Source organism: Mirounga angustirostris, unplaced genomic scaffold (genome assembly GCF_029215605.1).
Source record: "Mirounga angustirostris isolate CCGP_5_RB_7025 unplaced genomic scaffold, mMirAng1.0.hap1 SCAF_15, whole genome shotgun sequence".
Lineage (NCBI taxonomy): Eukaryota > Metazoa > Chordata > Mammalia > Carnivora > Phocidae > Mirounga > Mirounga angustirostris.
The window spans coordinates 46,642,779-46,658,212 of NW_026991723.1; the positions used below are offsets into that span (position 1 = coordinate 46,642,779).

A 15,434-nucleotide genomic window follows, 5' to 3' on the forward strand; every position below is an offset into this window, starting at 1 on the left:
AAGGATCTCCGAAGAGTTAGCCTGAATTCAGCTTTGGGTATTATCATCATAAAACATCATCATCATTATTCTTATCCAGATGAAGAGCAGAATCTTTTAGGATCATCCAGTGCCCTCTGTCTTAATATTGGATTTCTCAAGGCAATCTTTTCCTGGCCTGAGTGGATTTATCAACTAGGTAGAGCGCTCAGGCAGGGCGAGTATCCCCTCTCCTTCCTCAGAGGGTGAGCAGCTGGGGTTCTGGTCACCATTCTCTTGTGAGCTGGTTGATGTGCCCCCACCCACCATCTCTCTTCAGAGCTGAGCATATGTGGATTGAATGAAGTAAAATTCAGGTGGCTGGTCTTGCAAAGCTGAGGGCTGCTCGGGACCCAGGAGTTGGTCTTGTGTGAGCTTCTGGCGGAGGCAGCCACTGTCCTGACTTGGGGTAATTCAGTACAGCCTTCATTCTCCCCCTCTGCCAGAGCTGCTGGTCCCAAGTGTTCCTGCATTCAATTTTGCTGATGTACACTCTGTCATTTTTCTCAGCAGAGGCCAGTCTTTCACTTTTGTGACATTCAGAGGTAACATTCGTCTTCCCCTCCTGCCCCATACACCACTGTCATGTTTTGCTTTCTAGGAAAGTTCAAATGAGATACAGAAAACTGATGTCTTGAAAATGATAGAGAAAGCCGGTGCAGCCCCTTGACTTTTCTGTTACTGCCCTTTGTGTGATCTTCACGATGATGTAGAACAGGATGCGGGAGCAGCAATTCGGAGTGTGTCCAGCAACGCACTGTGGAAAAATGAAGATATTCAAATTCTTTTTGTTGCTGTTATTGAAACTGAAAATGCAATATCATGAATAAGGAAAGGCAAGAAGGCTGTTTCTCCCTGACATCATAGCCTGGGCCTCACCCCCCTGCACTCTGAGCACCAGACAGATGACCAGACTAAGATGCCTAATAGAAATACGCAGCCTGAATGAACTACTGAAAGTCATTACTTTCTGTGCTGGAAGTTTCTCCTGAGAGACACAATCAGTGAATCCCCCGTGCCCAGTCCGGAAATTTTGAGGCAAAGAAGTGTACCGTAGTTTAAGTACAATTAGCACACTAGGGGAGCCTGAGTGGCTGAGGCCGTTGAGGATCTGATTCTTATACTGTCACCTCAGGTCTTGATCTCACACTGTGAGTTCAAGCCCCATGTTGGGCTCTACCTTGTGTGTGGAGCCTACTTAAAAAAATTTCAAAATGGAAAAGTAAGGACTGTGGTGTCAAAATTAATGTATTCCCTTACTCAAGGTAAAAGGATTACAGTGGGGTCTTTCCTCTACGTGGAGAAAACAAACGTTCACCCTCAGTATCTGAGGGCTGTTGACACTTTTGATACCTGGTCAGGAGAGGAGGAGGTCAGCACCGAGAGCTAGGGTCCCCAGCACAAACACTCCAGGGGCAAGGGCAAGGATCCAGGGCCAGTCATTGCTTTGCTGACAAGGAAACCAGCCCCTGCACAGTAGGGGCATCTAAAGTCCTCAGGACATGCTGAGCCTGCCCTCAGGGAGTGAGTCCAGGAGAGCTTGGGTGGAAGACAGTCAGTCACTCCAGAGGAAAAATGTTAGTAGAGGTGATAACTACCTTGTCAGGGAGGTGTGGCTGGGAAAATCCATTTATCAGGAATTAGAACCTTCACACCTCCACATCCAGACAGGAACCAGGCTTCCTGTTGGGGACACTGGCACAGTGTTGAAGCGGTCTAACAAAACCTTAGTATTTATTGTCTCTAATTGGGTTGTCTTCGGTATGACACAAGAAACCATGACATAGAATTCTTGGAAGATACTTGGAATGATTTTACCTGTTTAAGTACACCAAAATCATTATGTCTTTTTAGAAATTGTTAATTTGCATATGTATGTTACATATTACAGTTTATGTATGTAAGTAAATTACAAGTCACTCAGCACATTTACTTTTACACTTATGCATCAATAGCTTTAAAATTTAACTTTTAGCTTAAAATTTTTAGCCATTCTTAACCCTGAAGTGGAGAAACTTTACACTTTCTTTTTTACCTATAAAGCACGGATATAAATACAATATGTAACTATATATACTGTGTATCCACGCTATTAAGTTTTCTTGGAAGGCTCAATTAAAAAACATCGAAAAAGACTCTGGAGGCAGGGGATAATACTGGAAAAAATAAGAAATGGTTGAGAAAACCATGCTCTAAACCCAAGGAGAAAGTGCAGAAAGGAAAGCAAAAAGAGAAGTAGAAAATAAGGGAAACGTTTCAGAAATTGAAAACTCCTATGTCCTCAAGAGCAGTTATGTTCACAGCCAAATTTAGTAGAAGGTCGTGAGTTTTTTCCCATCCTCCCTGCTCTGTAGCTGCAGAATCTCTCCCATCACCAGCATCCCCGCACCAGATGGAACAGTTGTTACAGTTGATTCCAACAATGTACCAAGTAGTTCTTAGGGTTGGGAACAAGTCTTCAATATTCCAAGGTGTGTGGTATGCCAAAGCTCAGCCTTGGAGCAGTCTCACAAAACCTTATCCTCAGTATTTATTGTCTGTCAGTGGGCTTTCTTCGGTATCACACAAGAAGCATGGACATGGAATTTGTGGAAGATACACGAAATGCGTGCAAGATAGTGCTCCACGTAGGAATAACAGGAATAATCTGGGATTGGAGAACTTTTCTCCATCATTTCCTGGAAATCGATGTCTTACCCGGAGAGGTGATCTTTGCTCACTTGTGAGCTGCCATTGGCTCTGTGGTCGACATGCTGACGTTTGAGCCTTGTTGTGGTGCAGGCTTTGGAAATAAATACAAATAGAGAATACTTTATGATTTAATTCTGCAAAACTTATTCAATACGTCAGTAATTCTATCTAGTGCTAAATAGAAAAAATATTTTGAGAATACCTTGATGATGATCAAGCAGCCAGTGAAGTTAAAAATTATTTTCTCATTGAGGCCACGTAAATACAGTAAACTAAAAACAAATGTCCAATAAAGAATTTAATTTTTCATTGGCTGTTAGCAAATTGGAATGATTCTAAATATTTAACTATATTGAAATCATTTTTATGTCTTTGTAGAAATTCTTAATTTGCATACTTTTATATTTCCATTGAAATAAGTAAAAAATTAGAAGTCGCTAATGAAATTTAGTTATCCAGTGAAGAATCAAAGGTAGAAAATTGAGGTTTCTGTTTGAAATTTTTAGTCATTCTCCACCCTGAATTAAAGAAACAGAGTAAAATGGACACTTTCTTTTTTATCTATAAATCAGGGCTCTACATATATAATTATATAGACTGCAGATCTGTGTTAGTGAGTTTTTTTGGAAGTTTCAATTACATAAACATTCAAAACAGTGTAAACGGAGGGGGCAATAAGAAAAAGAATCGGTTGAGAAACCCATGCTCCAAACCCAAGTAGAAAGTGCATAATGGAAAGCTAAAAGAGAAGTAGAAAGTAAGGGAAACGTTCAGAAATTGAAAACTCCCATGTCCCCTACTTAAGCCACACACACAAGGGAAGCTGTTCAGAGAACCCAGGGCCACAGTTCCCAGACTTGCCCACCCCAGCCAGGCCAGCAGCATCTGCAGGATCCCCAATGGCCCTGCCCTTTTCCTTCTTGGTGGCCCTGGTGTTGCTCAGCTGCAGCTCCATCAGCTCTCTGGGATGTGACCTGCCTCAGAACCATGGCCTGTTCGCCTGGAGGGCCTTGACGCTCCTGGGACAAATGAGGAGAATGTCTGCTAGCTCTTGTGACAAGTACACAAGTGACTTTGCCTTCCCCCAGGAGGTGCTTGATGGCAAGCAGTTGCAGAAGGCTCAAGCCCTCTCTGTCGTCCATGTGATGAACCAGATGATCTTCCACCTCTTCTGCACAGAGGCCTCATCTGCTGCTTGGAACGAGACCCTCCTAGAGGAGTTCTGCTCGGGACTTTCTAGGCAGCTGACCGACCTGGAAGCCTGTCCCATGCAGGAGGCGGAGGGGGCAGAGAAGCCCCTCATGAATGTGGACTCCATCCTGAGGAACTACTTCCAAAGAATCTCCCTCTATCTGCAAGAGAAGCAATACAGCCCTTGTGCCTGGGAGATTGTCAGAGCAGAAGTCACGAGCTCCTTGTTTTCATCAACGATCTTGCAAGAAAGATTAAGGAGCAAGAAATGAGACCGGTTCACCATGGAAATGATTCCCTCTGACTAATAATATCACACTTTCCCTTGTTCTTCCGTGTCAAAGACTCTCATTTCTGCTATTATGGTGAAATGAACAACATCAGTTTGTCACATGTTCTCAGGAGTATTAAGCAACATCAAGTCAACTCCACAAACACCGTCGCTTTCAGATGACCATGCTGATATACTTATTTAACTGTATATGTATTTCATTATTTATAGATTTAAATTATTTTTTATTATATAATATTAGGTGTACCTTCACTTTGTGGTTAATAAAAATAAATGTGCTTTACATTTATTAAATTTTTTATTTTTTTGTTCATTAAATATTTCTATAGAAAAATTGTTGTATTTGTTTCTTATATAGAGGAAACAAGTCTAATTATAACCTGATGAAAGATGCATTGTAGAACTCAGTGACACATTATTCCGTGATTCACATTAGAAGTAATACCACAGACTTCCTTGAAGACAGTTTGTATGTTGTCATCAGGATAAAGGCAGACATAACAAATCGATGCCCTGTCTGTATCTTGAGGTTTGTAGAAAAACCAACCTCCAAACGATAATCATACGGAAGTAATACCAGTTAAGTTAAAGGGTAGAATGAGAAGAAGGGAAAATATGAATTCTAGAAGCAGACGAGGAAACACACACTTCAGGACATAGAATCAAAAGCGCTAGATAGCTTCCACAGTAGACTGGTAGACATCCAAGTGTGAATATTCTTTATAAATGGATCCTTGAGTCTGCCATTTACAAGCCATTCCATTCATTTAAGGCCCAGCAAGGGAAGTGGTTCTGAGGGCAGAGTGTGTAGAATAAGGAAAGGACTTAAAAGTGATGCCTCAAGGGTCCAGTGGTTAAGGGAGAAAAGAGCCACACTGCAAACAAAGGAGGAATGGCCCTAAGGCAGTAGGGTAAGAGCGAATATTGATTAAGAGTGTATTTCAAAGCCAAAAAATGCTTCAAGGAATTGCATCGGAGCAAAAGGTGGATGGAAAGTACCCGCAAGGCTGGGAAGTAGAGGGGGTGTGACTCGGGTGTGATCTGGTTTGACTGACTCACCAGAAACATAATGGACTAGGAGGAAGGGTGAGGAACAGAAGAGAAGCTAGTGGTATAGATAGAAAATAGTTTTAAGAGATTTACCTTTTTGGGGCAAATTAAACTTTGATGAAAAAAATGAAAAAATACTTAGTATTTAGAGCATGGGTTTTGCAACCATTTATTATTTTTTCCAATATAATCTCTTGCCTCCCCCACATACCACTGCATGTTTTGCTTTCTAGGAAGGTTGAAATGAGAAACAGAAAACATGTCTTGGAAATGATAGAGAAACCCGGTGTAGCCCCTTGACCTTTTTTTTATTTCCCTTTGTATGATCCTCACGATGATGTAGAACATGATGCAGGAGCAGCAACTCAGAGTGCGTCCAGTAAAGAACTGTGGAAAAATGAAGATATTCAAAGTATTTTGTTGTTGTTACTTAAACTGAAAATGCAATATCATGAATAAGGAAAGGCAAGAAGGCAGTTTCTCCCTGACATCATAGCCTGAGCCTCACCCTTCTGCATTCTGAGCACCAGACAGATGACCAAACTAAGATGCCTAATAGAAATATGCAGCCTGGGGGTGTCTGAATGGCTCATGTTAAGCATCTGCCTTAGGCTTAGGTCATGATCCCAGGTTCCTGGGATCGAGCCCCATATTGGGCTCCCTGCTCCACAGACAGCCTGCTTCTCCCTCTACTGGTCCCTCTGCTTGTGTTCCCTCTCTTGCTATGTCTCCCTCTTTCAAATAAATAAATAAAATCTCAAAAAAAATAAAAGAAAAAAGAAATACACAGACTGAATGAACTACTGAAAGTAATTAATTTCTGTGAAGTTTCTCCTGAGAGACACAATCAGTGAATCCCTCATGCCCAGCCCAGAAATTTTGAGGCAAAGAAGTGTAGAGTACTTTAAGTAAAATTAGCACGCTAGGGGAGCCTGAGTGGCTCAGTCCATTGAGGATCTGATTCTTACTCTCACCTCAGGTCTTGATCTCACACTGTGAGTTCAAGCCCCACGTTGGGCTCCACCCTATGTGTGGAGCCTACTTAAAAAAAATTTCAAAATTGAAGGTAAGAATTGTGGTGGCAAAATAAATGTATTCCTTTACTCAAGGTAAAATGATTAAAGTGGGGTCTTTCCTCTATTTGGAGAAAACAAATGTTCACCCTCAGTATCTGAGGGCTGTTGAAACTTTTGAAACCTGGTCAGGAGAGGAGGAGGTCAGCACCGAGAGCTAGGGTCCCCAGCCCAAACACTCCAGGGGCAAGGGCAAGGATCTAGGGCCAGTCATTGCTTTGCTGACAAGGAAACCAGCCCCCGCACAGCAGGAGCATCTAAAGTCCTCAGGACATGCTGAGCCTGCCCGCGGGAGTGAGTCCAGGAGAGCTTGGGTGGAAGACACTCAGTCACTCCAGAGGAAAATGTTAGTAGAGGTGATAACTACCTTGTCAGAGAGGTGTGGCTGGGAAAATTCATTTATCAGGAATTAGAACCTTCACACCTCCACATCCAGACAAGAACCAGGCTTCCTGTTGGGGACACTGGCACAGTGTTGAAGCGGTCTAACAAAACCTTAGTATTTATTGTCTCTAATTGGGTTGTCTTCGGTATGACACAAGAAACCATGACATAGAATTCTGGGAAGATACCCACGGTCTGCAAGATCAGTGCGACACCCTAGGAATAAGAGGAATAATTTAGGATTGAAGGAGTTTGTCTCCATCATTTCCTACGTCTCAAAGGCTGACCTGGAGAGATGATCTGTGCTTACTTGTGAGCTGCCATCGGATGTCTTGTGGATGTTGCTTGTCTGAGCCTTGATGTGATGCAGGTTTTGACAATAAAATACAAACAGATTATATTTTACGATTTAGGTGTACAACACTTATTCAACACATCAGTAATTATCTAGTGCTAAACAGAAAACATATTTTGACAATACCTTCAAGAGTACGTAGTAGCAGGTGAAGCTAAAAATGATTTTGTCATATGAGGCAACATTAAAACTCAGTACACTAAAACCAGATGTTAATAATAATTTAATTTTTCGCTTGCTTTAGCAATTTGGAATGATTTTACCTGTTTAAGTACACCAAAATCATTATGTCTTTTTAGAAATTGTTAATTTGCATATGTATTTATATATTACAATTTCTATATGTAAGTAAATTACACTCAGTCATCTAATTTACTCATATACTTATGCATCAATAGCTTTAAAATTTAACTTTTAGTTTAAAATTCTTACTCATTCTTAAACCTGAGTGGATAAACTTTATACTTTCTTTTTTACCTATAAAGCACGGATATAAATACAATATGTAACTATATATACTGTGTATCCATGCTATTAAGTTTTCTTGGAAGGTCCAATTAAAAACATTGAAAAAGACTCTGGGGGCAAGAGATAATATTGGAAAAAATAACAAATGGTTGAGAATCGCATGCTCTAAATCCAAAGAGAAAGTGCAGAAAGGAATGCAAAAAGAGAAGTAGAAAGTAAGGGAAACGTTTCAGAAATTGAAAACTCCCAAGTCCCCTACTTAAGCCACACACACAAGGGAAGATGTTCAGAGAACCTAGAGCCACGGTTCCCAGACTTGCCCACCCCAGCCAGGCCAGCAGCATCTGCAGGATCCACAATGGCCCTGCCCTTTTCCTTCGTGGTGGCCCAGGTGGTGCTCAGCTGCAGCTCCCTCTGCTCTCTGGGATGTGACCTGCCTCAGAACCATGGCCTGTTCGCCTGGAGGGCCTTGACGCTCCTGGGACATATGAGGAGAATGTCTGCTAGCTCTTGTGACAAGTACACAAGTGACTTTGCCTTCCCCCAGGAGGTGCTTGATGGCAAGCAGTTGCAGAAGGCTCAAGCCCTCTCTGTCGTCCATGTGATGAACCAGATGATCTTCCACCTCTTCTGCACAGAGGTCTCATCTGCTGCTTGGAACGAGACCCTCATAGAGGAGTTTTGCTCGGGACTTTCTAGGCAGCTGACCGATCTGGAAGCCTGTCCTATGCAGGAGGCGGAGGGGGCAGAGACTCCCCTCATGAATGTGGACTCCATCCTGAGGAACTACTTCCAAAGAATCTCCCTCTATCTGCAAGAGAAGCAATACAGCCCTTGTGCCTGGGAGATTGTCAGAGCAGAAGTCACGAGCTCCTTGTTTTCATCAACGATCTTGCAAGAAAGATTAAGGAGCAAGAAATGAGACCGGTTCACCATGGAAATGATTCCCTCTGACTAATAATATCACACTTTCCCTTGTTCTTCCGTGTCAAAGACTCTCATTTCTGCTGTTATGGTGAAATGAACAACATCCGTTTGTCACATGTTCTCAGGAGTATTAAGCAATATCAAGTCAACTCCACAAACACCGTCGCTTTCAGATGACCATGCTGATATACTTATTTAACTATATATGTATTTCATTATTTATACGATTTAAATTATCTTTTATTATATAATATTAGGTGTACCTTCACTTTGTGGTTAATAAAAATAAATGTCCTTTACATTTATTAAATTTTTTATTTTTTTGTTCATTAAATATTTCTATAGAAAAATTGTTGTATTTGTTTCTTATATAGAGGAAACAAGTCTAATTATAACCTGATGAAAGATGCATTGTAGAATTCAGTTACACATTATTCCGTGATTCACATTAGAAGTAATACCACAGACTTCCTTGAAGACAGTTTGTATGTTGTCATCAGGATAAAGGCAGACATAACAAATCGATGCCCTGTCTGTATCTTGAGGTTTGTAGAAAAACCAACCTCCAAACGATAATCATACGGAAGTAATACCAGTTAAGTTAAAGGATAGAATGAGAAGAATGGAAAATATGAATTCTAGAAGCAGACGAGGAAACACACATGTCAGGACATAGAATCAAAAGCGCTGGATAGCTTCCACATTAGACTGGTAGACATCCAAATGTGAATATTCTTTATAAATGGATCCTTGAGTCTGCCATTTACAAGCCATTCCATTCATTTAAGGCCCAGCAAGGGAAGTGGTCCCGAGGTCAGAGAGGGTAGAATAAGAAAAGGACTTAACAGTGATGCCTCAAATGTCCAGTGGTTAAGGGAGAAAAGAGCCACACTACAAAAAAAGGAGGAATGGCCCTAAGGCAGTAGGGTAAGAGCGAATATTGGTTAAGAGTGTATTTCAAAGCCAAAAAATGCTTCAAGGAATTGCATCATAGCAAAAGGTGAATGGAAAGTGCCCACAAGGCTGGAAGTGGAGGGGGTGTGACCCAGGTGCAAGCTGGTTTGACTGAATTAATCACCAAAAACCATACTGGACGAGGAGGAAAGGTGAGGAACAGAAGGGAAGCTAGTGAGTATAGATAGGAAATAGTTTTGAGAGATTTACCTTTTTTGGGCAAATTAAACTTTGATGAAAAAAATGAAAAAATAAGTGATATGAATGATGTATTCTAATCTCTTCTAATGTATGAAAAGCAAATATAAAAAAGCAAACAAAAATTAAAGACATGCAAGTGTACAGGAATATTCTACATATGAAACCTACCCTGTTCTATTAAGAGTCACAAGTAGAATGGGAGAGGATCTGGGGGCCATGGCGACCCCCACTGGTCCCCCAGGCCACCAGAAGCCCTCAGGTGCTATGCCCAGCCCTTCTGCGGGGCTCCGGCTGGTTCCCTGTGGCAGCCTCTCAGCTCTGGGCTGTGACCTGCCTCCAGGCCCAGGTGGCTACACAGGAGGACTTGTTGCTTCTGACAGAGAGGAGGAGGGTCTGTCCTTTCCCCTGACTGACGGACATCTCCTCTGGGACATGGTGGGTGGCCTCCAGGTCCAGGAGGCCTGGGCCATCTCTGTCCTTCATGAGGTGCTCCAGCAGACCTTCACCCTCTGAGTCAAAATCAGGAGACCCATCTCTTCATATTCAAATGAAGAAATAAGGAAAGGGAATATAAAACATAAAAGAAAGCAGGAAAAGGACCCGGAAATTATATTCTTCACCTCCAACATTAAGTCACTTGCCCACGTGTTCCATCTTTCAAAGGACACTTCTTTCTGCTTCAGTCATAGAATGCATTGAGTTAAAGTATTGAAAATTGGGGTTAATATGTGTCTGTGAACATGAGTATCCCTAAGGGCATCCCTCTGTAGGTGAGAGCTATACTGAAGTTGTTCACGGGTTCATGTACTGCAGGATCCTTGGTTTCCTGTCCAATACTGAACCACTTGGATCTTTTTCCTGACCTCACAGCAGGAGCAACAACAACAGAAACAACCACAAAATGGAAGACAATTGAAAACAACAACTCTTCTGAGATCCATTCACAACTGAGGTCCCAGAGCCAGCCTCAGCACTGGCAACCAGAGAAAAAGGAGCGTGCAAACAATCACACCTTACCAGGAGCAGGGATTGGGAGGAACACGAGCTGTAATTGAAGCATTGCTTGAGGCTCTGTGTGCTTACACTGGAGAGGGACCAACTCCAGGACTCCCTAGTTACTGGAGCCCACAGGTTTGTGAGTTTTACCTTCAGAATCCCACTAGGCTCTCCCTGTGAAGATCAGAGAAAAATCTGCTGGCTTTTCCAGCAGAGGGAGGGGGAAAGGAATCCCTCTAAAGTAGTCTGAGTCTACCTCTTCAGAGAAGTAGAGGACAAGGGATTGTGTCACCAGGATCTTGAAGGAGGGATGTCGAGAAGAGGGGACAGCTGACTTCCCACTGCTAGATGCATATGTGAATTTGGAATCTCCAACATTTCACGTCCTGGAGACATTCAATTCCAGTTGTTTGTTGCATATTTGGAAATCAAGCCTCGCTATTGAAAGTCCCTCTGTCTGGGCGCCTGGGTGGCTCAGTTGGTTAAGCGACTGCCTTCGGCTCAGGTCATGATCCTGGAGTCCCGGGATTGAGTCCCACATCGGGCTCCCTGCTCGGCAGGGAGTCTGCTTCTCCCTCTGACCCTCCTCCCTCTCATGCTCTCTGTCTCTCATTCTCTCTCTTGCAAATAAATAAAATCTTTAAAAAAAAAAAAAAAAAAGAAAGTCCCTCTGTCTGAATGAGTGTGGAAGGAGAAAATTCCCTAAGGCTTCGGAGCACCTTTAACTTTTAAGGTTGAGAAGGACAAGGGGAACCTGCAAAGGGCACAGAGATGGGTCAGCCAGTGCAGGGGACACACTGCCAGGGAAGAATGATCTCCAGAAAGTTTGGAAGAAGAGAGGCTTCAGAATTTCCCAAGGTGAACCTTTGGTAGTAATTTATCACATGGGCTATACGACTACCCACTGCTTCTAGCTTCTGCTTTCGATCTAGTTGTTTGATCCTGAGAAACTCATTTGAGCTCTCTGAAGTTCAGTTTTCCCAAACGTGAAGTGGGCGGAAATATTCCTAGAGTTGTTGTAATAATGAAGTAGCACATTTAAATATATCTAGGATCTTCCACTAGTGAGAGTTTAACAGATGATGACTATTATTTTTTTCATAGACATCTCTAAGCGAAAGGTGATCTTCTCCTAGCCTTCTCTCTCTAACTGACTGCAAACTGCTGAACCTCTAAAACACCCAACTGGGAACAGGTGGCCCATGAATGGAATGTAATTATAGACACAATAATATCATATGTATCCATCTACACTCTACTGACGTACACATACTCTAGACATTGTGCTACAGCACATTTCCCCTTCCTCCCTGCTTCTCCAGACCCCATCCTTTCACTCCCAAATCACAGTGTTTCCCTCTCCCCCAGGGTAGAAACCCCCAGTGAGCTCTGCCCTCCTCCCTCCCTCCTCAGGAGCCTCTCCTGCCCATTCATACAGCTGCTTCCTTTTCCTTTGTGGTTTCTGTCTGGCCGTTTTACTTCCTATTACAAGGCCACCAAGGAAGAGCAAATGTTGTTTGAAGTTTCTAAGTTTTTTTGAAACTCTCTTCCTTTCTCCTGGTGACTATTTCTGGAGCCAAGGGAATGTCCCCACTGCAGTGATGTAACAGTGGCTGTAGCAAAGGGGAAACAGGAGTGGAAGGTTGCTGTTCGGTGGCCCGTCACAATCTTTCCGGGGGAGGGGGTGCTGCCAGCGAGTGGGCACGGTGAGCTAGACAGTGACCAAGTCTGGAGACTGGGCTTGTCTTGTGTGTAGAAATCTGTCCGTGGTGCGAGAGTTTCCTCCGGGCCAAGAAAACGCTCTTTCCTGGAATGAACTGACTCTGTGAGGGGAAGATGCCAATTTCGATGGCTTTTTATGAACTTATACAAAAATATATATTTTTTAAAAATGAGCAGTTATGTTCACAGCCAAAGTGAGGAGAAGGTCCTGAGTTTTTTCCCATCTTCCTTGCTCTGTAGCTCTACAACCTCTCCCATCACCAGCATCCCCACACCAGAGGGAACAGGTGTTACAGTTGCTTCCAACAATGTACCAAGTAGTTCTTAGGGTTGCGAACAAGTCTTCAGTATTCCAAGGTGTGTGGTATGCCAAAGCTCAGCCTTGGAATGGTCTTAAAAACTTTATCCTCAGTATTTATTGTCTGTCATTGGGTTTTCTTCGGTATCACACAAGAAGCATGAACATGGAATTTGTGGAAGGCACACGAAATGCCTGCAAGATAGTGCCCCACTAGGAATAAGAGGAATAATCTGGGATTGGAGGACTTTCTGTCCATCATTTCCTGGATCTCAGTGTCTTACCCGGAGAGGTGATCTTTGCTTACTTGTGAGCTGCCATTGTCTACCTGGTGGACAATGCAGATGTTTGAGCCTTGTTGTGAATCAGACTCTGGAAATAAATATAAATAGATTATACTTTATGATTTAATTCTGCAAAAGTTAATTAACACATCAGTAATTCTATCTAGTGCTAAATCGAAAAAATATTTGAGAATACCTTGATGAGTATCAAGAAGCAAGTGCATTTAAAAATTATTTTCTCATTGAGACCACTTAAATACAGTACACTAAAAACAAATGTCCAACAAATGATTTAATTTTTCATTAGCTGTTAGCAATTTGGAGTGATTCTAAATATTTAAGCACATTAATATCATTATTATGTCTTTCTAGAAATTCTTAATTTGCATTGTGCTCCTATATTTCCATTTCAATAAGTAAAAAATTAGAAGTCACAAATCAGTATTAGTTATCCAGTGAGGGATCAGGAGCTTTAAAATTTAGCTTTCAGTTGAAATTTTTAGTAATTCTTCACCCTGAAATAAATAAACAGAGTAAATGGACACTTCCTTTTTATCTATAAAGCAGGGTTATATATACACAAAAGTATAGACTGCAGATCTGCGTTAGTGAGTTTTCTTGGAAATTTCAATTACATAAACATTTAAAACACTATAAACGGGGGTTGGGGGCAATAAGAAAAAGAAACGGTTGAGAAACCCATGCTCCAAACCCAAGTAGAAAGTGCATAATGGAAAGCTAAAAGAGAAGTAGAAAGTAAGGGCAACGTTCAGAAATTGAAAACTCCCATGTCCCCTACTTAAGCCACACACACAAGAGAAGATGTTCAGAGAACCTAGCGCTACGGTTCCCAGACTTGCCCACCCCAGCCAGGCCAGCAGCATCTGCAGGATCCCCAATGGCCCTGCCCTTTTCCTTCCTGGTGGCCCTGGTGGTGCTCAGCTGCAGCTCCCTCTCCTCTCTGGGATGTGACCTGCCTCAGAGCCATGGCCTGTTCGCCTGGAGGGCCTTGACGCTCCTGGGACAAATGAGGAGAATGTCTGCTAGCTCTTGTGACAAGTACACAAGTGACTTTGCCTTCCCCCAGGAGGTGCTCGATGGCAAGCAGTTGCAGAAGGCTCAAGCCCTCTCTGTCGTCCATGTGATGAACCAGATGATCTTCCACCTCTTCTGCACAGAGGCCTCATCTGCTGCTTGGAACGAGACCCTCTTAGAGGAGTTCTGCTCCGGACTTTCTGAGCAGCTGACCGACCTGGAAGCCTGTCCCATGCAGGAGGCGGGGCTGGGAGAGCCTCCCCTCATGAATGTGGACTCCATCCTGAGGAACTATTTCCAAAGAATCTCCCTCTATCTGCAAGAGAAGCAATACAGCCCTTGTGCCTGGGAGATTGTCAGAGCAGAAATCATGAAAGCCTTGTATTCAGCAACAACTTTGCAAAACAGATTAAGGAGCAAGAAGTGAGACCCGGTTCAACATGGAAATGATTCCCTCTGACTAATAATATCACACTTTCCCTTGTTCTTCCGTGTCAAAGACTCTCATTTCTGCTGTTATGGTGACATCAACAGAATCCATTTGTTAAAGGTTTTCAGAAGCATTAAGCGACATGTCAACTCTACAAGCAGTCGTCGCTTATAGTTGACCGTGCTCATGTCTATTTATCTATTTAAATATTTATTTATGTAAATGTTTATAGGATTTATATTTTTCATATATTATATGTAGCTGTACATGCCATTAATATAATAAAATGTACTCTTGATATTTATTTGGTTTATCTTTTTTTTTTAATTGAACTTTCACTACGGGAAGTGTTCAAAGAATAACACCAGGTCTAATTGCATCTTCTTTGAAAAATGTAGGGCAGTGGGCCACCTGGGCAGCTTAGTTGGCTGAGCGACTGCGTTCGGCTCAGGTCATGGCCCCGTAGTCCCAGGATTGAGTCCTGAGTCAGGATCCCTGCTCGGCGAGGAGTCTGCTACTCCCTTTAACCCTTCCCCCCTCTAATGCTCTTTCTCTCTGTCAAGTAAATAAATAAAATCTTAAAAAAAAGAAAATGGTCAGCAGAATGCATTTACCCATCAGATCACGAACATCTGAAGCAACAATTGACTTCCTCTAAGACAAGTTGTACGTTGCCCTTAGGCTATAGGACATGTCAAATACAGGTCCTGATGTCTACATCTTTGGTTGTTGTAGGGATAGAAATCTAAAAACAATCCTCAGACTTAGTGTTATCATGAAGAAGGGAAGGATGTGAATCCTCTCACCTGATGCTGGAATGGAGAAGGTCAGGAAGTACATATAAAAGCTGGGGACCCCTTGACAGGTGACTGGTAGACATGGAGGCACAAATGTCCAGTGTCAGGGGAGAGGTGATCTTGCGTTTAACAAGAAATGCCATGGCTGAGGTCCATATCTAGCAGGGAATGCCAGAAACAGAGGTGTTCATGCGGGGAGACCGTGTAGTGTGAGAAACAGACATAAACTTGATTCTGAGGCTCTCCAACCATTGAAGGGAGGGGAGGG

The 15,434-nt window shown here is 42.6% G+C and overlaps 3 protein-coding genes across 3 annotated transcripts; all 3 read left to right on the forward strand.

The window, feature by feature from the left end:
• Positions 1-3,608: 3,608 nt before the first annotated feature.
• LOC135362647 (interferon alpha-1/2-like) lies at positions 3,609-4,172 on the forward strand. The gene has a single exon (XM_064579017.1). The coding sequence runs from the start codon at positions 3,609-3,611 to the stop codon at positions 4,170-4,172; it is 564 nt and encodes a 187-aa protein (XP_064435087.1).
• Positions 4,173-7,880: 3,708 nt separating this feature from the next.
• Positions 7,881-8,444, forward strand: LOC123842632 (interferon alpha-1/2-like). The gene has a single exon (XM_045871888.1). The coding sequence runs from the start codon at positions 7,881-7,883 to the stop codon at positions 8,442-8,444; it is 564 nt and encodes a 187-aa protein (XP_045727844.1).
• A 5,358-nt stretch (positions 8,445-13,802) lies between these two features.
• LOC123842473 (interferon alpha-1/2-like) lies at positions 13,803-14,366 on the forward strand. The gene has a single exon (XM_045871785.1). It carries the CDS (start codon positions 13,803-13,805, stop codon positions 14,364-14,366), a length of 564 nt encoding a protein of 187 aa, XP_045727741.1.
• The last annotated feature ends 1,068 nt before the right edge of the window (positions 14,367-15,434 follow it).